Source organism: Malaclemys terrapin, chromosome 23 (genome assembly GCF_027887155.1).
Source record: "Malaclemys terrapin pileata isolate rMalTer1 chromosome 23, rMalTer1.hap1, whole genome shotgun sequence".
In the NCBI taxonomy this organism is placed as follows: Eukaryota; Metazoa; Chordata; order Testudines; family Emydidae; genus Malaclemys; species Malaclemys terrapin.
This window is the reverse complement of record NC_071527.1, coordinates 18,901,382-18,924,338: the sequence shown is the minus strand read 5'-3', so window position 1 is coordinate 18,924,338 and position 22,957 is coordinate 18,901,382. Positions and strand designations below refer to the sequence as shown.

Sequence of the window (22,957 nt, the reverse complement as noted above, 5' to 3'; positions counted from 1 at the left end):
AGCGGATCACGCCCTAGCCTGGGACGCAGCAGAGCTGGGTTCTAGGTGCCGGGCTCGGTGCCTGGCCTTAGGCACAGCCCGCCCCTGCTCTACCCCCCTTTCCAGAGGCAGGAGCTGAACGTTACCAACTGCCCCCGCAACACACCTGCTAAGAGCTGGGACGGGGACCTGGGCCCCAGAGACTACGGCAGAGCAGGGAACGCAGCTGGGAAGTGGGAGATGGGCTCAGGGCCCTCACGCTGCCCACCCCCCACTTTAGTACTGCAGTTTGCACAGGTTCTAGTCTGTGTTGCATTCATTACACTGACAGTTTGCTGTCCTGTGTGAGGATGTCACCGTGGCCTAGGCCGAAGCTGCACTGGCCCCACGCCTGCTGCGTAGCGCAGGGTGGAGATGAGCTCAGTGGAGATGCGCGGACAGCAGCCACGTAACCAGCTGTCTCCATTAGCTGGGAGCAGGCACAAGCCACCTCAGCCTGGAGCAGGTAAGTTGAGATAGATCTTGCTGCTACTTCCCACCACAGCCATCCCAGGGGCTCTGTATGTGCAAGCTGCAAGGGACAGACTTCCCTGCAGTCCTCGTGCTGGGGTCCCTGAAGAACTCACAGGGCAGGGGGTAGCTGATTAAATCCACTGAAGTTCCCCCCATTCCCTCCCTCTTCTCCCCTGCCGTCTGCCACCCTCACCTTGTCTTCTTGGGTCACTACTCCCCTTCTAATTAAATCCACCCCCACCTCCCCTTGGTCGCTCTGCTTGGGGGTTACACCCTTTCTCCCACCCCCCCACCGGGTCCTGGTGATGTAGAATGCAAGCAGTGACTAGCCCCACCCTCTAACATTAATAAGGATAAAGTCAGGTGCAGGGAGCTCATTACAAATTTTTTTCTTCCTTTAAAAATTTTCAATTCAGCAAACAAAACATTTGCATGGAGCTGGGTTCCCAGCTGAACCCTGACTCAGGCCAGAGCACAAGAGCTGCTACCCACATCCTACAGCAGCAAGCAATGACCAGAAAAGGGCGGAGATGGGAAACAATCAAGGCAGGCATGAAGTAAAAATGAGAACAAGACAGCAGAGATGTGAAAGCCGGGCTTAGCAGCTGCACTTGGAGCCGAGTGGCAGGAAGGGAACTGGGTCTGATTGCAGCTGTGCTGGGCTTCTGTTACCAATATAGACCTCGCTGGACATGATCTATGACTTACCCCAGGCCTTCATGTAAAAGCAAGAGGGGATGCAGATCAGTGTAGCAAAGGGGGGGGGGGAGAGGGGGTGTCTGGATGCTAAAAGCTGCTGGAGGTTGTAGGGGGCAGTATTGGAGTGACAGGGCCAGTGAATCACCAGGACTGTTAGCTCAGTGAAGTCTCCCTGGGGACAGAAAGTTGAAGGGTCTAACGTGTAGCTGGATGGACGCACATGCCAGTGTCCATGGACTTAGCCATGTCCAAGAGAAACCTGATTCAATCCAGTCTGCCTGGCTCCCAGCCCACCCTCTGGCCAGTGGCCCCTGGGTGCGGTGCAGCTCCAAGGGAGGTGCAAAAGTGTTCAGAAAATGACACATTTTTACAGCAAGTATAGAAAGGGGACAAGGCTCGATATAAATCTCTCTTTACTTTGGAAAGGCAATGTCCAGCTCTCGAGGGCTTGGAAGCCCCACAAATACAGCAAGCCAGACAGCATCTACAGTAGAAACATGGTAGCAACTTTATAAACCCCAAATCAAGAGAGGGTGGAGAGTCTCTATACAAACAGACCTGCAAATCCCCCCCCCCGAGAGAAAACAGCTTATCCATGGAGGCCAGCAGGACCCCGGCTTGCTTGGCAGCTCTGCCGCCCGCTCGACTCTCAGCTGGCTAGCGGCTCGGTCCCGAGGCATTAACCATCCCGTTCCAGCAGCACACACCGTCCAGGGCTTGAGACCCAAAGCTGCCAGCATCCTACCACATTGGCTCAACTGCATTTAATGCTATATTAAAAATGCAGCTGGAGAGAGGGTGCAAACGGCTGAACGTCTAGTTCCACACCAAACACAAGGGCGGCCTCGTGTCGGATATCACGAAACCACAACCGCCCTCCAAGCTTGGTCAACAGGAGGGGGGAGGCAGATCGGCTTCCTGGGAAACAGTGTCCGGAGGCTGCCGGGCTGCAGGAAAAGCAGGTCTGTTTGCCGCGCTGCAGCTGGCACCTACTGCAAGACTCAGCAAAATAGAAATCAAGGAAAATGTTTGACCCCCCCCACCCCAAAAGAAACTTCTAGAACAAAAGTTCATGCCCAGGAGGGAGAAACTAAAAAAAAAAAAAAGGAATGACCAGGCTCAGCGACCTTACAATGGACCAAGATTCCTGCTCCTAGCTAGTTAAAAAAAGAAATAAAAACCAAAGCATGAATTAAAAAGGCAACTTACAAATCTCATTACCAAACTAAAGTGTAAAACGTCAGCATCTGAAGGGTTTTAAAAAAACAAAACAGAACAGGAATTTGGAGAGGCAGGCGGGGCCTGAGACCTGGAGCTCAGCGTAAGCCCCTAGGGAGCGCTGCATCCCAGATGCAGCTCTGAAGGCTTTGAGCAGGGTGGGGTCAGGAACCAGGCAGATCTGGAGTCCCACGGCGTAACAAGAACGCTGTACGTGTATCCGAATCGCTGCCCCCTAGATCGCCACCTCTGCGCTACCAGAACATCCAAGCTCACATTACGGTGAGCAGAGGGCACCTGCTGGAGTCAGTTACATTCCTCTCTCTGAAGCAGCAGTTTAAGGCAGGGAACATGCATCTCCCTCGGACTTACTGTCCTCTCAGGATTGTTTGTAGGTTCCCAGTTACTGCAATCAGAATACAGCACGACTCCAGCAGGTTCTGCCCCACAGAGAGGCACCGAGAGCAGCAGCAACAGGGGCCACGGGGGTAAGCTTTGTCCTCCCCCCGCACGGTACGTTTTCGGAGTGCTTGCCTCTGCTCCGGCTGTCTGCGACGCAGACAGGTGCTGGTTCTGGAACGGGGGGGGAGGGGGGGCGGAAGAGGAGGGTAATTGGAAAGGCCCATCCTCCGGCAGGAAGCCTGTGGGGCTTCCCACCCCGCTCAGAGAAGCCAAGTCTTTCTCACACACGTAAAAACCTCAAAATCAAGACTAACGTTAAAAAAAAGTTTGTACAAGATTTACACGCGGAGGGGATGATAGTGCTTCAGCAGGGAGGGGGTTAAAATATCCTCTTCCGCTTCAGGTAGGAGTCTGCATAGTGCCCTCCCAGGCCCTGAGAATGCTGTCCGACGTAGCCGCCCTCCGGGCTGGGCTCTGGGGATGGCAGCAGGTGGGAGAAGGCCCGTTTCTGGCCCCCGATCGGAGTCTGGAAAAGACAGTGGGAAGTTAGCGTCAGGGGACTGGCAAAGCACCCGGGGAGGGGGCAGTGGTGGCGTGCAGGTCGGTAGCAAAGCTCTGCCCTCGTCCCCAGAGCTACTCACCTTGGAGTGGGAGCCGTGGGGATGGCTGTTTGGTCCCAAGCCCAGGATATTGTCCCCGGTGCCCACAGGTGGCATCCCTACTGCCTGGAAGAGAGAGGAGTCGCCGCTGATGTCCCTGTTTACCAGCACTGCGTGGGGCCCACAAGCACCCTGCAGTTCCACTGTCAACACAGCCGCCTGCCATTCAAGGGACCCAGCAGAGACCTATTCCCACCTCGGGGGGCTAGCATTCTGCGCACACATCTGCCCAGCTCTCCCCTCCCGCTAGGGAACGGGGCTGCAGCTGCGGCTCCTGGCGTGCGACCCTAGTGGCAGATTTGATGGCACTGAATGCGACATCGAGACAGCAGGGAACGTACCCATTCTCCTCCAGGGAGAGCAGCTGGCCCAGTGAGTCTTACAGGAAGGGCCGGGCTTCAAGTATCAGGCCATTTCTAATCACTCCTGGCTGAACCTTCACCCCAGAGGGAAGGTACCAGCCTCCAGGTCACATCTTCGCGCTCCACCTCTGCCGTCGCTGAGTAAGCGCGTCTCTCAGAGCCGCTCCTCTGCCTTGAGAGCTTACAACTGGCCGGCTTGCTCATCCGCCAGGCGGCCCCATTTCATGGCAGTGGAAGAGCAAGGCGAAGGCCTGGCCTTTTCCATTAAAAGCTAAGACCCCACAGCCACTGTAAAACCCAGGTTGTGCAGAGCCACCGCAGGTTGGGATCTGGGTTGGTCTCCCCGCCAGGAATCACCAAGCCGCCTGGCTGGATCTTTGAGTCTCCGAACTAGCGGAAGCCCGGGTGCGAGTGAGCTGACGCACACCCGTCTGCTCCCTTAGCAGCCGAGGGCCCAGACACTCCCTTCCCGGCACACGCAGAAGCAATGTCTCACTTTGTTCAGGTGGCTTTGTTTAAGCCCAGCTTGAAGGCCACTGGTGAAGTAGGAGGTTGGGGATCCTGAGTAGAAGGGCGGCAGGGGTGGCCCCAAGCTGCTCCGCTCAAATCCAGGAGATGAAGACATCTGGAAGAGAAGTGGCTCCGGGTCACAAGCTGGATCGAGGCTCGGTTCAGCCCCCCAGAGGCAGAACTGCAGGCTGTGCCCCCGTGCTCTGCAGTGTGGAAATAGATCAATGGGTGTGTCTAACCAAGACCCACCGCAGGCCTGGGTTAACTGACTTGGCTTTGGGCTACAGGACTGAAAACTAGCGTAGATGTTCGGGCTGGGGATCTGAAACCCCGCTGAGGGGAGGGTCTCAGAGCCAGGGCCCCAGCCCAAATGTCTACACCGCAATTTTCACCCCGCAGCCTGAGTCAATTGACCTGGACTCGGACTCGGTGCCACGGGTTTTATTGCAGTGTAGACATACATAATGAGACCAAATTCTCTTTGGCGCAAAGGACACAATACCCCCTCTTGCTCAGGGAAGGGGGGCTGCTGGGCGGGATCCCGCTTGAAGCAAGCCCACAGGACTCGTGGAAAAGCAAGAACATGCGACCGTGGAGCCTGAAGGCCTGGGCTAGCTGAGTATAGAAAGGTGTGAGGCTAGGGATTGGCTAGTGTGCTCTAACACACTGGAAATCAAATGTAGACAAGGCAGCAGGTACCTCCCGCCGGCTCCAACTAGACCCCGCTACAGAGATGGTATGTCCCGTCTGCACTGGACTTTCCAGCGTGTTGGCTGGAAGACACCGTCCAACATGACCTAACAGTCCCCTGCTCTGGGCAAGGCTGACAGCTGTTCTCTGAGCAGCAAGCAGACACATGACCGACTTTCGGGCCAGCCTGGGAATGGTTTCTGCACTTGACAGCTTGCCCTGAGGAGATCCACAAATCAGGCCCTTGTTATCGATACCCTCATGAGCAGGCATGGACACACGGGACAGGCAACTGCCTGGTGCCTCTGTGGTACCGATCAGCTGGGCAAAGGTGCTGGGAGAAGCAGCCAGAAAGCTATACAGAGCTGCAGGGCAGAACTCCACATAACCTGATGCATGCCACTTCTAGTGACCCAGGCAGGCTCCTCCCCCACCCCTAAACCAGCCAACCAGGGAGCCCCAACAGCTGCAGGCCACACCCCCAGATAGAGGCCGTTAACCCCAGAAGCTGCAGGGGTGAAGAATGGGAGAACTGGGAAGGCAGAGACTGAAGGAGCACGCAAGGGGCTGGGGAGAGCCGAGTCTCTCAGAGCTGCCGGTCCAGTGCATTGTAGCCTAGGAAGCGGAGGGTTCAGAACCCAGCCGGTTGCACTCCGAACAGCCCCATGGCTCAGCTCCTAGCTGAACACCAGCAGAAGTTACCTTGTGCCTGCTATGTCCAAATCCGCCCAGGATGGGCCCAGCGTGGTCCCTCGACTGGGCGTACATTCGGGATCCCAAGTCCTTCCAGGAGACAGAAAAGAGCAATAGGCATTTCCAGAGGCCAGAACACAAGATCAGGTGGCTCAAGGGTGTGCCTGACCAGGCAGGGAGAAAACAGGAGAAGAGCAGGCAGGACGCCTGGGTTCTGTTCCCTGCTCTGCTGTTTTAATACCGGGAGGACTCTACTCGTCCCAGCTGACGTCTGGGCTAATGCTCTGTCCTGCCCCAAGGTACTTACCGGCTGATAGTCAAAAGCATAGTTGTCTCCTGCCAGCCCGGGAGAGGGCAGCGATGGGTCGGCCATGGCGGGCTGTGGGATTCTGGGATTGGAAACATTACCCAGCACTCCCGCCTTCAGATTAAATGCTTTATTGGCACCACCTGCAGAAAAGCGTTACTCATTAGCACCAGGCAGATAGCCAAGGGCCCAGCTACTCTGGCTCCCTTTCAAGGGAAATTACTGCAGGTTGTCCCATTACGCAGATGCACTGTTTGGCCCAGCCCTTTGCCCCCAGGGAGAGGCAGCTCTCCTTGGAAACTCGCAGCCCTCGGGATTCCCTTCCCCAGGATGCCCCATGCCTGCTAGAGGGACGGTCCCAGACAGTACCGTTGCCCCGTGGGGCATTAGCAGTGCGCTGGAGACGGAGCCTGACCTCGCTTCAGTAACGCGCACAAGGCAAAACTGAAGTCATTTGTCCCTCTGGCCTGCCATCCACGGAGTTTAACCCCTAAGCTCGAACACCGCAGGATCTCTGCCCTACCCGAGTCCACCGTGCTGCCCTGACTAACGGCTGCTCCTGCTCTTGGCTCTGACACCGACTGCCCCTGGGCAAGTGACTTCGCTTCTCAAGTGGGGACCCGCGACCCCGTGCAGGAGGTCAACAGGCGACGTCTGCCCCCACCCTCATTCAAACGGAGTCTCCCGACCGGCCTCTGCCTGAACAAGCCAAGTGCTAGGTCCCAGGCTGGCCTGTGGTAGCACTGGAGATGCACGTTGGCAGACTCCTAACGTCACCGCTTGAGTGACAATCCCTCTCCCATGTGCAAACAGGCATTGAGCTGAAGCAGCAGGAGTCTAGCCCTACCCCCCCCCCAGGTTTGCAGGCAGAGACGTGGTCTAGTCTGCAGCCCTGCTCTGGTCCCGGCTCAGGTTCAGTTCTAGCCTTGTCCGCCCCTTTCAGGGAACACTTCGTTGAAGAGCCATGCTGCACGACACCCATGCTTTTCCTACTGCCAGTTTAAAGGGGCAGCCCCCGCCAGCTCACCTCCCAGGCTATTTGCAGGAAGAAGGCTGTGCAGGTTTAAATAAGGGTTGAGAGGAATCTTGAAGTCTTTGGGCGGCTCTCCCAGCAGCGAGACCTAGGAGAGAAGGAGTCCCGGGGATTAGTGCGGCCCCAAGGCAGGCCACTCGGAGGAGCGTCAGGAGGACAGGAAAACACACAGGCCGTTCAGACTCCTGCCGACCGCTACGTTGCTTTGCCGGGGACAAGAGGCTGGAAGCGTCACAGACTTAAGGATGCACCGAACAGACCGGGGAGCAGGCGGCATACGGGGAGTGGGAAGCGCTTGTTCTAGGTGGACTTTGAACACAGCTGCTCTTCTTACCCCGTTCTCCATCTGCTTTGGTTTCTGAAGTCCACTGATCACCGATCCCAGGATGGAGGTGGTGAGGCCCGGCAGGGTTGATGGGGTCCCAGGAGATGGGGTCAGCTGGGACACCTGCGGCCCCATTGCCGAGTTCTCTCTATCGGTCCCCACTGGTCCCGGGAAGGATGCCAGGGGCATGCCCCCCGAAGGCAGGATCGGTGACTTCACGTGCCCCTGTGTCATGTCAGCAGGCAGAGGACCCCCTGGGGAGAGGAGATGCCACCGCTTTACAGACCGTCACTCAGCAACCTCTTCCACCCTCCCCTTCGCCCACACACGCCCGCATCTGAGCCGGAGAACAGCTAGCTCGGCGCCCAGACACCTGCTGCTAGGGTTGGGCAGCCTCCTCTGCAGGCCCACGCCAACGGCTTCTACTCCAGAGAGGGCGGAGGGCTCTGACCAACACCCGATAAATCTTAACACGCCCCAGGACTTCCTAAAGGGCTCTGCCCTCCTCCAGGGTTATCTGCAGACCAACACGCCAGTGCTTTAGACCCCCGAGTCAATGCCAGCACAGCAATCTCCAGTGACATGGCTTCTCCATACTTCTCCATGCGCGAGGCGGCACGGTGAACGGGCAGCGCCCAGGGTGGCAGGAACCGCAACCCCCAGCGTCTGGGATGCGGCACGGCACAGAGAACCGAAGCTGCTCTCACGCGAGCGGCTGCAGCTCTGCCCAGCACCCAGCGCATGCTGCAGGAATCTCGACTCCTGAGCAGTCGGCTCGTGCCACAAACCCACAGCGTTACCTGAGGCGAGTTCTCCCAGCAGCGAGCTTCCGGGCTGAGCCGGGGCGGTCGCCAACCCCAAGGTGCCGTGCTGTAGAGAACTGAGAGGAGAGTCCCCCAAGATCCCGGGTTTCTGCAAACAAGAGGCAGGTTAAAGGCCAAGCAGAAGGTACAGCGGAAAACGCGGTTAGTATGAAATGCCAGCGGTGCAGCCAAGCAGTGAGAACATTGCAAGAAGCCAACCCAAGCCTACGGTGCACTCCGCTTTGGGCCCTGCACGAGCAGTTCATGCAGGGGGCAGAACCTGCAGTGTACTAGCCTGCCACGCACTCACTAGCACGTGCACATGAAGAGTTCCCTGGAGCAGCGGTTCTCAACCAGGAGCACATGTACCCCTGGGGCACGCAGGGCTCTGCCAAGCGGTACAGCAATACATCTAGAGATTTGCCTAGTTCTACAGCAAGCTACATAAAAAGCACCGGCCAAGTCAGTACACACTAAAATTTCATACAGTGACTTGTTTCTACGGCTCTCTGTGCTATGCACTGAAAGGCAAATACAAGGCTTATTCCAATTGATTTATTTGAGAATTACATGGTAAAAACGAGGAAGCCAGCCATTTTTCAGTCACCATGGCCTGCAACACTGGTATTTTTAGGTCTGATTTTGTAAGCCAGTAGTGAGGTGAAACTTGGGGGGTACGCAAGACAGACTCCTGAAAGGGGGACGGTCGTTGGAAAGGTTGAGAGCCGCTGCCCTAAAGCCCTTGGGCCGGCTGTTTCCAAACCGAGTCGACCCAAGCGCGCTGTACCAGGGTCCACATGGACCGGTGGTGCCCTGCAGTTACACCGCAGCTTGCCATCCACTATCGGTTCAGCAAGAAAAGCCCCTTGATGTGCCCTGAAATAATCCGGGCCCTGCGCGGTCACGGGCAGGACGTCGGCCCGTCACCCTCACCAGCAGAACTGGCCATTCCAGAAGAGCAGCGGGTGGGGAGGCCGGGCCAAATCCCCGATGTCCGGTTGCAGCCGGGGAACCTTGTGCTAAGGAGGTGCTGCGATCGCAGTCCAAGCGCACCCCTCCCAGGTAAGCAGGGGTCGGACACAGGAGGCTTTGCACATTTACAGACGGGAGGGGAAGTTGGAGCTTCCCAGGAACGGAAGAGAGGACAGAAGATCTGGCAGTCTGTGCATGCTCAGGGACCCAACGTGCTGCTGCAGAGAGCAGTTCTAGCTAGCGCTTCCCAAGGGAATGGGCTGGAAGCTCAGCTGGCAATGGAGTGATCTCAACACAGCACAACTTGCTAGTGTAAGCTCAGTGCAAGCACTCGCTGGCTCTCTTTTCCCCGGAGAGGGGCACACCACAGCCGCGGCTGGTCTTTCCAGAGCACTATTTGCATTTCAAAGCTCTCCCTGGAGGAGTCGCCAGGGAGACATGGCTCTTTAAACAGACAAACCACTGAAAATAGAACCAGGCTAGTCCCACACCGCGCCCTCCCCTCTGTCCAGACCGCTTGCTTCACTAGAACCAAGGGGCCAGCTCACCTCACCCGAGGCCTGTGTCACTAACAAACGGAGACATTAACACTGGCCAACAGAACCAACGCTGAGAGGCCCAAACCTGCCAGCCACAGGACCTGCTTGTGCCACTTATTCCACAACACGGAACTCACGGTGCCGCAACGGAATGCAGTCAGGGGCCTAGTTGGCACACGCTCTTCCACCGGCAGACGCCCTGCTTAGGTAGCAGCCCATCTGCCTGAAACCCAGTTACCTGAGCCTTACCCATGAGGCAGAGAGGGGCTCCGCTCAGATGGGCACTACCGAGCCCAAAGAGATGGCCTGCGACATGCCCACCCCAGAACCCCCTTACAGCCCTACACAGGCCCCTGGCTCCAGCCGGGAGCTTGCTTCTGTGGCAGTGCAGTGGCAAGGCACCCACTGACTTCCATGGCAGGAGGGTCGAACCCTAGACCAGCAGTAAGGAGGTGACAGAAGAAATTGGGACAGGTGGGGGTGTCTGCCCCCCAGGACAGTGCAGCGTACGCACCGCTCCTTGCTCCGTGTGTCACAACCCAGCCCTAAGGGCAGCGCACGAGTGGAATTCGGAACAGGCCTGAGGGTGCATCTGGCGCTGCGTCTCCACACCACACACACACACACACACAGGAAGCCCTCTACCACTCACGTGGAGTACGGCCTGGTTCTCCTTGTTCTGCAGCAGCTGCGCCCACACCTGGTTCTGCAGTAACAGGGAGCTCCCAAGCAATGCCTTCTGGGGCAGAGAGCAAAGCAAAGACAGACAGACCAGAAAGACAGATCACTTCATGAACCAGGGAGGCTAAAGGAGCAGATGTTAGCTAAGAACAGCTAGAGTCTGCATTAAGCCAGCCTCCAAATGCTCAGATTGACAACAGCCGCTCTGGGGAGGTGGGGAACGCCGTTAGGAGCAAAACCAGTTCATGAGGGTGAAAGAGAGCGAGGCAAACAGACAGGAAAGTGTAAGGGGGCAGTGCAGGGCGCCACTGACAGAGATGGCAAAGAGTTTGGATTCAGTTCTCCAGCTGTAGGTTTGGCGGGCAAGGGCTCAAGGCCAACGTTTTCGGAAAGTCACTCAGTGTGTCTGTGTGCAGGTGCACACGCGTGAGAGAGATTTGTGTACCTGACCAGAGTTATGGGAAGAGTCAGGCCCAAGGGCATCTCAAACTGGGCACACAACATAAGAACAGCCACACTGGGTCAGACCAAAGGTCCATCCAACCCAGTGTCCTGTCTTCCGACAGTGGCCAATGCCAGGTGCCCCAGAGGGAGTGAACCTAACAGGTAATGATCAAGTGATCTCTCTCCTGCCAGCTATCTCCACCCTCTGACAAACAGAGGCTAAGGACACCATTCCTTACCCGTCCTGGCTAACAGCCATTAATGGACTTAACCTCCATGAATTTATCCAGTTCTCTTTTAAACCCTGTTATAGTCCTAGCCTTCACAACCTCCTCAGGCAAGGAGTTCCACAGGTTGACTGTGCGCTGCGTGAAGAAGAACTTCCTTTTATTTGTTTTAAACCTGCTGCCCATTCATTTCATTTGGTGGCCCCTAGTTCTTGTATGATGGGAACAAATACAATAACTTTTCCTTATTCACTTTCTCCACGTCACTCATGATTTTATAGACCTCTATCATATCCTCCCTTAGTCTCCTCTTTTCCAAGCTGAAGATTCCTAGCCTCTTTAATCTCTCCTCATATGGGACCCGTTCCAAACCCCTAATCGTTTTAGTTGCCCTTTTCTGAACCTTTTCCAGTGCCAGTATACCTTTTTTGAGATGAGACCACCACATCTGTACGCAGTATTCAAGATGTGGGCGTACCATGGATTTATATAAGGGCAATAAGATATTCTCCATCTTATTCTCTATCCCTTTTTGAATGATTCCTAACATCCTGTTTACTTTTTTGACTGCCGCTGCACACTGCATGGACGTCTTCAGAGAACTACTCACGATGACTCCAAGATCTCTTTCCTGATTAGTGGTAGCTAAATTAGCCCCCCCTCATATTGTACGTATAGTTCGGGTTATTTTTTCCAGTGTGCATTACTTTACATTTATCCACATTAAATTTCATTTGCCATTTTGTTGCCCAATCACTTAGTTTTGTGAGATCTTTTTGAAGATCTTCACAGTCTGCTTTGGTCTTAACTGTCTTGAGCAGTTTAGTATCGTCCGCAAACTTTGCCACCTCACTGTTTACCCCTTTCTCCAGATCATTTATGAATAAGTTGAATAGGATTGGTCCTAGGACCGACCCTTGGGGAACACCACTAGTTACCCCTCTCCATCCTGAAAATATACCATTTACTCCTACCCTTTGTTCTCCGTCTTTTAACCAGTTGGATTCAGTGGCCACTTCTGAAAGTCTGGCTGTTATTCAGCGTCTACCTTCACAGAAGGGCCTGTTTATAATGGGGGGGGGGGGATTTCACCCCACTCCCCTGAAGCGGGATGTAGCTAGAAAGGAGGGACAGCCCCGTGGTTAACGCACTGCTCAGCCGCAGAAGAGCTTGGTTCTACGCCTGGCTGCAGCAGACTCACGGAAGACCATTTGTGCCTGGGCTCCCCAACCTCCCACCTCCTAGGGGTGCCGTGAGAATAGATTTGCTAGTGTTCTCGGGGTGCTCAATTGCTCGAGTGACGGGAGCAATAGAAATACAGAGACAAGCACCAGAAATTCTTAAGTCTGAAGCAGACTTGCAGGAGTGTCTTGTGCGAGTACCTGCTGTGCTTGCGATTGGTTCTGCAGAGCTAGCTGAAGAAGAGCTGTGGAGAGGGCTGGGTTGGTCATGAGCGGCATGGACGGGGGGGCCCCCAGGATTCCTGGGAAGAAAAAGGAAAAGACCGTTTTGGTACTGGCTGCCAAGACACGGACAGGGCCGACTCTCGCATGGAGGATGGTGGCACAGGCCCTCTAGCAACACGGCATTGGCCACAGCGGGGCAGAATGCCTTGTTCCCACCTCTGCCTTGCTCTGCATGGCTCCCCCAAGTGACACGATCCCTGGGCTAGCACCATGCAAATACAAACAGGGAGTCACGTGTGCGCCGTGGCAGCGCTGCCAGCAGAGTGGAGAATTCGAGCAGGCCCCGGACGAAACGGGAACGAGCCTGGAAGTGTCAAACCCCTGGGCTCCTACGCAGCGTACTTAGCTCAACAGGAGAATGCTGGCTGCTGGCCAGCCTCTCTGGAGCCCCATAGAGCGTTACAAGCCTGGGCTTGCTACGGACTAGCTGAACAGGCTCAGCCTTGAGCCCGCTCTCTGCTCCCAGCCACGGTCGGTCGTTTTCCTTCTTATGAAGGAGCAGCGCAGTCACCCAGCTCGAGAGCGACTGTGACCATGGGTACAAACCTCCACCTGCTCCCGCGGTTAGAGAAGAGTCAGCACAGAGGGAATCTAGCTGTCTGGGGAGCTTTGGGCAGCACTCGCAGTACCCCATGGGCCCTGTTCCCTACAACAGGGACACCAGGGCTGTAGCACCACCGTTACTCATTCTTACCCTGTTTTCCACCAACGGCTCCGTGAAGTAGGGGGTTGAGTAAGAGCTGGATCGAAGCGGGGTTCCCCAGGCTGTTAAGAATCTGAAGGATATTTGGCTCTGGAAGGAGCCCTTTCCCACGATTAAGCGCCTTAAAAAAAAGTTGCGGATGTCAGAGTCTGAATCTCCCTATTTCATTATGGCAGCATCCAGAGACCCCAGGCAGGGTCGTGCCAAGGGCTGTACACACACTGCCAGAGCACACAGGTATTGAGGCACCTAAAGATGCAGATAGGCGTATTGTAATCCCATTCGGCACCTGAGTGAGTTACGCACATGATCCCATTGACTTTCCACTGGAAATCAGGGGCCTCGCCTGGCAAAACCCCACCACCACCACCACGGCCCTCCCTGCAGCTCCAGGAGCCTAAATACCTTTGTCAACCTGGCTCAAGAGGGTTTGACATTTGTTCTGGAACGTGATTTGAAGGAGCCCGTGGGGGAGGGGAGAACTCAGCGGAAGCTAAGAGGAGTCTGAATTACATAGCTGCACTTGACAATGGGAGCGCAAGCTGTGCATTCAGCAGGAGTTTGGGCGAGCACCGGAAGAGGGTTGTTAACCCCAGCATGAAGCCAGGTCACCAACAACGGTACGGGAGTGGCCAGGGATGTCAGGTTGGTGTTTGTGATGGAATAGTTCAGTGCTGGAGTTGTAAAGCAAATATACGCTACTCTTTTTGAGAGCTGGATCCGGGCTTCAGATTGAGGAAGAAATTGGGCTAGTAATGATTGTGACCTAACTGGATCACATGGAGCTAACAGCTTTCACTACCCAGCCTCCCCTCTCTGCAAAACCTCACGGGTCTTTTAGTATCTTCACTTGCATAGGAAGTGAGTATTTAGAACATGGAAGTTGCAGGACGCTGGCCCGCAAGGAAGGTGGGACATTCTGCTTGCTAGAAAGGAACTGAAATTCCAGAGCTCGGTACATTTTACAGTCCACGTCTCAGGTGCAGAGAGACAGGGCGGATGCTTTGTCCCATCTGAGCCTGGAACGTGAGCATCAAGGCTCTTCATACAGAACAGCCTGTCGGCTTCTGAGGTGACAACACTGCCGTGTTAGATTTTCCTGCTGTGAACAGTAACTCCCACTTTAGCAGTAAGTTAATTCGTGTCCTGTTTCCTTCAGTCCAGCTGAGCGCTAGCAGTATCTGCACTGGCTTTGCACACAAATTGCTCCTTGTAACAAACACTGGATGCCCACAAACTGTAGCTACAGGCGACAGAAGGAAGCGCTGTGGGCAGAGAGTTGTTGGAACAGGCAGCGTGCCAGAGGTGTGAACTAAGACAGCCTGTTCTAGGCTGGAGCTCTGGCCTTGGAAAGGTGCAAGGAGCAGCCCCTGGGGGTCTCCGGACAGAGCTGTGAACAGACTGCGGGTGAAGGGGGAGGTAACGGCACAGTTTGCCTGAGCAGGGTTGGATAAGTGAGCCTTACCGTGGCCTGTGCAGCTATCAGGGCGGCCAGCATGCTGCGCCCAGGAGGGCCTGGGGCACAGAAGGAGACGCGGACGTGGTTCCCAGCGAGTGGCAGGCCATCTGTGGCCTGCTGGACCATTTCTGCTATCTCTGCTGACTCATACTCCAGGACTGCAAAGCCTTTCAGCTGGCCATCCTGACCGTACGCCAGCTGCACAAAAACAAGGCAGTGAAAAGGAGGCTTAGCACAATAGGGACAGGACGCTGGCTGCTAGCGCAGGAAGGCCAGAGATGCCGTGTGCTGGCTGGGCTGGCAGGGCCAGGGGCTTTCAGACCCTTCAGGCTGCGAATTTTTCCAATCCACATCCAGACCATTGGAAACGTAACGCGCCTGGATCTCGGGCCTGGGCATTGGGACCTTACGGTGGGCTCGAATGGAGCTCAAAGCCCTGGTCTGAGGGTGCCACCTCATCCAGCCACTCCATGGTTTTGGGTGGGATTTTCAAAGAGATTTGGGTACCCAACTGCTTTGGAAACCCCTTCTTTAAAGGCCACGCCTGCCTCACAGAGCCACGCTTCGCCAGACTGGTTTAACTGCAAAGCATTTAGCTTCACGATCTTTTTGTTCCTTAACGCAGGGAGCCTCGGATCATTTCCCCTCCCTTTCTTCGAAGGAAAGCTAGAGGCCGTGAGCCGGATGGCCGCGTCCCAGCACGTGGGAGCAGGTACATTCTAGAGGACTGAACAGACACTAGCCCGATGGCACAAGGACAAGTCATTTCCACACCGGTGTCAGGAAGCCAGATGGCACTTTCCAGTGGGACACCCCACAGGTCACTTTCAGGACTTACCCAGACACGCAAATTTACACTTCTTGTTTTCCTAGTGAAAGGCAAGGGCCTGAACCTTTACATGAAAGATCCTAGCTAGGGAGGGAACCCCCTAACCTCACTGCCTTCATTAACCTTGGCTAGCTTACCCAGCCAGGAACCGCCCCAGGGCGAGATCCAACCTCTCCCACTGACACTGGCCCCGCCAGCCTGCAGGGAGCCCTTCAAAGGCAGCACTAAGGCGTTCGGGGTACAGACCGTATCTTCCATCTAGGCCAGGTCTGCACTGAGAAGATCTGGCTGGCTCACTAATCATAGAATCATTGAATCTCAGGGTTGGACGGACCCTCAGGAGGTATCTAGTCCAACCCCCTGCTCAGAGCAGGACCAATCCCCAGCTAATGGCCACTGGGGTGGGATTGTTTTATGGCTTTTTTTATTCCAGCAAAAGCCCTAGCGCAGACGCAGTTATACCAGAAAAGGGGCTTTTGCCGGTCTAGCTGACTTCTTTCAGGGAACCAGCAAACGCTCTCTTGCCGGCGTAAGCTGGGTCTATACCAAGAGACTTTGCTAGAATAACCACTCTGGCGAGGCTTTTCTAGTGCAGACTAGGCCTCAGCACATCCTACGTGCTGTACGGGGCCAGGTCTCGACACCACCATGCAGACACAGCATCAGGAACACAAAGGAAACCCACCCCTGGGCTGAGCTCCTCACCTGGCAGAAGGTCGGGGCAGAGACGGCTGAGAAGACCTGTCTCAGCTCCTCCAGGTCACTGTAGTTAGGGGGTAACTTGCCCACACACAGGCACTTGGAATGAACCAGGTCTACGGTCAGCTGGTTGACATCGGTCCAGTGAACATACAGGGTCCGCATCCCCAGCTGTTTGCCCAGCAGCTCGGATTTTGCTCTGGCTGCAGAGTCCTTTTTCATGTACTCGACAAAACCGTAGCCTTTGGAGTGGCCCGTCTTCTCACTGTACACCAAGAAGCAGCGCTCCAGGTTTCCAAAAGGCCGAACCAGCTCCTCAAACTGCTGTTGCGTGTAGAGCTGGGGGAGGTTGGCAATGCACAGGAGGGCGTCGGTGGGCTGCAGCTGCACAGAGATCTCCTTGTCCCGCAGCTGGCTCAGGTGGAATTTCTGGATGGCCGACTCGGCCTGTTCCCCATTCAGCAAGGTGACAAACGCTGCAAACAGAGACATTAGGACAAGAAACCCTGCAGCCCAGCAGCAAGCACCTGGCTAGCGCATCACACCTTCAGTGCCATTCCCACCCCAACGCCGGAGTCACGCCACATTGGCCACCCACACATCCAAAGCCACAGACAGTCTTAACGGCTCGAGATTACTAGAAAGGGCTCAACTCCCCACGAGGCAGTCAGTCACTTAGACGGTCGGCTAACAGCGTGTGCTGTATCATGCACTCATGCTTTCTATCAGCCTTAAGGCAGAAGTCTTGGTCTAAGCACTGGAACATTGTAAACAATATTAACAGTCTGCAGGTGTCCTACAGGCCCAGACGCTAGCACACCATGTCCTAACTCCCTGGGCTAATGTCCCACAGGGAGGAGACTGGGAGCATCCAGCGATTGCTAGCAAGGCCCAATACGTAACGGCAGCAAGAGGCTCAAGCCATTCGCATCCCAACCTCCGCCTTGACACTCGGACGGACGGTGAACAGCCTGGGGTGAATGGCCCAATCACCTCATGCAACCCCACAAGCCTTTTCTGTCCACGGGAACCTTTAGCCGCACAGATTGTACAAGTGTCCGAGAGGCAGAGCAGCTGCAAAGTGCTGCCTTGACGAGTCTGCAAGGAGAGTCAGGGGCTGGCTTGACCGAAAATCCCTCAGGTCAGCACTGCACAGGAGAAGCAGTCCTGTGGGTTCCATAAACCAATGCAACCCCATGTTGCATGAGCGGCGTCTGGTGGGGCTGTAAGCCCCACAGCCCAAGTTTCCCGACAGATGACGTTCGCCCCCTCGCTAATAGGATCCAATGTGCACAACTGAAGGAAGACCAACCCAAAGAACAGTCCCACCACGGCCAGAGAACAACATGGCAAGCTGTGCTTACTGAGGCAGATTAGCACTCGCACACAGCACCCTGTGGGTGGGCTGCACGTCCTGGCATAGATTAGTCTCAATCTGAGAAGAGTCAACATTTAAATAGAACGTCCCCTTCGTGAGAGACTTGCTCTCTACAACAGAAGCTTACTCACCAGTCCCTTTGTATTTGTCCACAAAGCAGTACTTCAGTTCATAGTCGCTCAGCAGATCATGAACCTCCTGCATAAACAAAGTCAACGAGAAATCAGCTCCCAAGGAGAGAAGTGACATTACCTCCTAAGAAGAGCATCACCTGCCCTCCATTCCCAAGCTGGCAGAATTCTCCAGGACCCTAATTAGCTAGTGGGAAAGGGCAGCAGGTCGTACCCCCAGCACAGCCAGGGAGAGCAGAGTCCGTCAGCAGCAGGGCTGACTATAAAAACCAAACAGGGCTGGTTCTCACAACCACATTCCAGAAGAGCTGAAGGTCTCGGGCATTTCCTGCCTCAGAAATACTTACCTGCACTTGGGCAGATCTGGGTTACATGCCTGAGTAAACAAGCCCGACGGAGCATACCTCAGACTGCTCCAGCTGGCCAGTTTTTCACAGAACTGGTTTTTAACAACTCCCTCTGGTTTCATGGGACAACAGAGATCAAGGCAAGACCTGGGGCTGGCAGTCTGAATTGGGAGCGCCACAGAAAGCCACAATCTGGCCTTGCTGCTGCTACTTCAGTCCTTGGGTTTATAAGTCCCAGAGTTCAGTCTGGACACAAGAAATTGAATCTAATGTGCATGGTGGGCATTTTCACCTCCTGAGACACCTCTCCTAATCTCAACCCTAGAAGAGCGTAGAGCCCCTAGAAAAGTGATAACACTCAGTCTGAGTTCAGATGCTCCTATGCACTGCCTGGTTCCCAGGGTTACCCCTCAAACATGATTAGTTTCCATTACAGCAATGACTGGTCTTTCAAATCAAGGAGGCTTTTCTCCATCTTCATAGCACGGGAAGGCAGGTTTGACACTGCTGCATGCTCACGGGGCGTGCGATCCGTGCCTTTGCTGTAGTATTTAGATTGAACGCTCGCACTCCCACGTCACCCCAAGGGCAGTGCTCTGGAATGGGTACGTGTGCAGTGGAATTCTCCAGCTGGGCGAACAGAGGCCAGCTGGCCACAGTCAGAGAGCAGGCCTGGGAGCTGGGCTTTGTTGTGGAAGGAGTGGCTGTACAGCGAGTTGCTACAGTGGACCTAAGTCACTTAGTGGGACAAAAAAACCCAATCCGCCCCAGCAAGTGAAAACAAGATGCAAACTGAGAAATCCTGCTGCCGATGCCGATCCTTTTAACATACAACGTCACACCCCTGCGGCTGATGTGTAGTGAGCACTCAACATTGACGTTTTGTCTGCCTCAGAGAAACATCCCATTCCAACGATATAGCACGTGTATCATCCGAGTGGCACAATCTCATCAACCCAAGCAACAGGCCTATTTGCCAACACAAACATTGGGTGTTTTGCCACAGCACTACGCTGAAGTTACACACACTTCTCCTTTCAGATAGGCATCTTCAAACCAGTGAGTTAAGATCTCCATGTTACAGCTGCCCCAGGCAGCAAGTTCATGTAATGCTTTGCACAAGACTTTGCCCTTCTCTAGTAGCTCCCAGCTAAGCAGTGCAAGTGACTTATAAACTTTGAGCCTTCCACGCCCCACAAGCAGGTGGTTCTCGGTGTTTTACAGATAGAGAAATGGAAGCACGGAGAGAGATGACATAACTTGCCCTAGATGACATTGCAAGACCATGGTAGAGCTAGAAACAAAGCCCAGAAATCCTGCCCCTGGCGCCCTGCTCCAGCCACGAGTGTGACTACCTTCAAGAAAACCCACACGCAGAAGTGGATGAGCAAGCTTGGGTGCGCAACGCCAGCTTTCACAAAGGAGCCCTAAGCTGCCTGAGACATTCCAGAAAAAGCACTGTCCACTCCCCTTCCAATGCAACGGGAGGGACTGCTCCTTGCTCCGTTTCTTGTGAGACCAATTACACATGCTGCTGGAAAGCCAGGCCACCACACTTTGGAGGCAATGGACAGCATCAGGAAATCAAGTGATCCGGCTGAACAATGAGAGCAGGTCATGGGATCAAACCATTACCTGCTGGCCTGATGAGCTGATTCTGTGGAACGACAATAGAAATGTGTTCACAAGGATTTCCTGCAAAGTCCCATTGTCCTTCCTAACAGCCAGGTCGCCTCATCCAAAGGGCCATGCAGGGAGCTGAATAGAAACATTAGCCATGCTGAAGAGAGGACAAGAAAGCAAGGTGCTTTTATGGCACAAGGCCCTGTGTTGCTTCTTACGCAGGAGATGGTCTACGAAAGACTAAAGCTGCGTTATATTTTGGAGCAAAAGTAAAAATTCACCGAGTTCTGGGTTTTGCATCAACTTGAAATTCAGACCAATTCCAGTAAAAGATTGAGGATTGTGGAAATTTACTGGTTTGCACCTTGAGTAATGCAACATCTCCAGTTTCACGATGAAACAAGGCGCTATTGACTACGTTTCTCTTGGTGTTTGAGGGTTCACTTGAACCAGATACTCAGGTGATGAGACCTCATGAACTCTAGTTGTTTGCACAAACACCTGAGAAGCAAAAATCAGATTTCCTACTCCCTAATCAGGATTGGAAAAAAATAAGTCTGATTAGATGAGACCCGCTTCTCCTTCAGAGTTTTTGGGAGTCAGTCAGTTTAACTAATCAAAACTAAACAGCAACTAAATTATGAGAAACACACTTGTCTAAAAAGAAATACTCTATACCACACAGGCATAGCCTGCAATACAGATTTAATTTCTTGTCCAATAAAGTGAGGAAGAAAAGACGAGTATAATTTGGGGAGACAAGTGTGGGCTACAGAAAGGCAGCCTGCCACCAGATCAGAAGCAAACAGACTTGGACATGCAGTATAAAAATCCATTTCTATGGTGGTGCCTCCTCCCAAATCGAGTGCCCCTGCACTATTTAACTTTAGCAACAATTATAACCCTTTAGCTACCTGATACACTGAGAGACTCAGCATTTGAATGCTGGCTGGCTAACTTTCCCAGGAGCACTGGGCAAGTCAGTTCCCCTCTCTGCATCCCAGCTGCAAAACAGGAAAACAACCTGCAGCAAATTTGGGGGTTGAGAGGGTTAGTTGATGTTTGTAAAGTGCTTTGAGGCCACAAAGTCCAATTTTTGTGGGTGTGGAGAGAGTAGGGTGTCACTTCATGTCTCAGCCAGGGACCAAAGATTACAGCGACACAAGCCAACCAGCACGGGATCAGCAAATAGCATCAATGGCCTGTTCAACTCTACTGCTGCGTCATCCAGGAGCTGTTTAGAGGAAAGATTCTAATCACTGCCTGAGACATCAACTGAAGTTTTATAGTTTAAACCAACAAGGAAGCAGTTGCAGGCCACATGAACATCCAGGTGACCCTGGTGAGGAGTCAGGAATCAGACCTAGACACCAGAAGGGGCTGGGGAAAGGAGACATTTGTCACACCCCTCAACCTGACCTCCCGTTACAGCTGAGGGGCTGTTCCATGAGCTAGGGATAAGATAAAGCTTCACCTATTTCATGCTGTTACTACCCCTGCTTCTTAATCCAACTCCTCCCTCTCCATCTGCATGATTACAGCCCACGAACAGTCTCCCGCCAATCCCTAATTTTCCCTGATTGGTCACACTCGCGGCCCAGGCCTCCCCCATCAACGCACCTCTGGAACTCACCAGCTCCCCCCTCCCCCCAGCCATCACATCCTCACCCATCCCCTGGTTGATCACATTCCCACCCAGCTCAACCGAGTCTGGTTCAGCCTCCCCCCTCCAGGGGCTGGGTAGTGACGTTTCCAGTCCCTGGTCCCCACTCACCCCCCGCCCCGCGCCTCCGTTACCTGTTTAGTCACGTGTCCGGCTCCTTCCTCCCTCTCCCCCTCCCCCCCCGCATACTTGGCTGGCCACGTCCCCGGGTACCCGCCCCCCCGGCTCGCCCCCCCCGGAACCTGGCTGGTGACGCCCCCACCGCCCCCCCGGTACTTGGTTGGTCACGTCCCCGCCCCCCCCGGTACCTGGTTGGTCACGTCCCCGCCGCCCCCCCGCCCCCGGTACCTGGCTGGTCACGTCCCCGCCCCCCCCCCCGCTCGCTCCCCCCGGTACCTGGTTGGTCACGTCCCCGGGCAGCCCCCGGATCAGGACCTTGCGGCGGTTGCGGAACTGGTGCGAGCTCCGCTCCAGGCGGCTCCGCACCTCGGCCGGGTCCAGCGAGGGCAGCTCCTCCTCGGGGACTCGGTCCGGGCCAAGCCCCGGCTCCAGCGCGGGGGGCTCCGGGCTGGGGACCGACGCGGCGCCTGACACAGACACCACCGCCATCTTGGGAGCCCTCCGCCTCCTGAGACCATAGAGAGGGAGACGGTCAGAAAAGAGCGGCGCCAATATCCCGCCTCCCTATTGGGCCATCGTAACCCCGCCCCTCCACCAGCATCCCACACGCCCACTGGCCAGCGGGATAACATCCCGTCTGCTCATTGGCCAGCGGCAGACACCACCCGCTAGCATCCGCGCTTCCCATTGGTCGGTAGAGCCCACCAGCACTAGCATCGCGCCGATTGATTGGCCAGGGTAGGGCGAGCCTTGACTCGCTGCTGCTGTGATCCCCGCTGCCCCCCCAGTGACCCCTGTCCCCCATTGCGTCACTAAGTCCCCCCCGTGACTCGAGTACCCCCATCCACCCCTCCCCCACTGACCCCCCCCAGCTAGCCCCCCACTGACCCCCCCCTCCCCCACTGACCCCCCCACACCCACCCCTCCCCCACTGACCCCCCAGCTAGCCCCCCTACTGCCCCCACACCCACCCCTCCCCCACTGACCCCCCCCACCACAGCTAGCCCCCCCACATCCACCCCTCCCCCACGGACCCCCCCATCCAGCCCCCCCCAGCTAGCCCCCCTTCTGCCCCCACATCCACCCCTCCTCCACTGACCCCCCCTCCACATCCAGCCCCCACATCCACCCCTCCCCCAGTAACCCCCATCCAGCCCCCCCCACATCCACCCCTCCCCACTGACCCCCCCATCCAGCCCCCCACAGCTAGCCCCCCTTCTGCCCCCACATCCACCCCTCCCCCACTGACCCCACCACCACAGCCAGCCCCCCCACAGCCACCCCTCCCCCACTGACCCCCTATCCAGCCCCCCACAGCTAGCCCCCCTTCTGCCCCCCATCCACCCCTCCCCCACTGACACCCCCACCGCAGCCAGCCCCCCCACATCCACCCCTCCCCCACTGACCCCCCCAGTCCTCCCTTCTGCTCCCCCACAGGCAGCCCTCCCCCTTTTCTGCCCCCCAGGGCTGACCCTCAGGCCTT

General features: G+C 55.5%; 1 protein-coding gene across 1 annotated transcript; it reads right to left on the bottom strand.

Moving 5' to 3' along the window:
• Positions 1-1,587: 1,587 nt before the first annotated feature.
• Positions 1,588-21,978, bottom strand: RAVER1 (ribonucleoprotein, PTB binding 1). Its single transcript, XM_054012744.1, has 14 exons — positions 21,751-21,978; positions 17,722-17,788; positions 16,219-16,688; positions 14,691-14,882; positions 13,217-13,346; positions 12,439-12,539; positions 8,191-8,302; positions 7,400-7,644; positions 7,060-7,153; positions 6,033-6,175; positions 5,735-5,815; positions 4,329-4,457; positions 3,453-3,536; positions 1,588-3,337 (listed from the first exon to the last, which is right to left on the bottom strand). The coding sequence occupies exons 1-14, from the start codon at positions 21,961-21,963 to the stop codon at positions 3,191-3,193; spliced, it is 2,208 nt and encodes a 735-aa protein (XP_053868719.1). The 5' UTR covers positions 21,964-21,978; the 3' UTR covers positions 1,588-3,190.
• Positions 21,979-22,957: the final 979 nt, after the last annotated feature.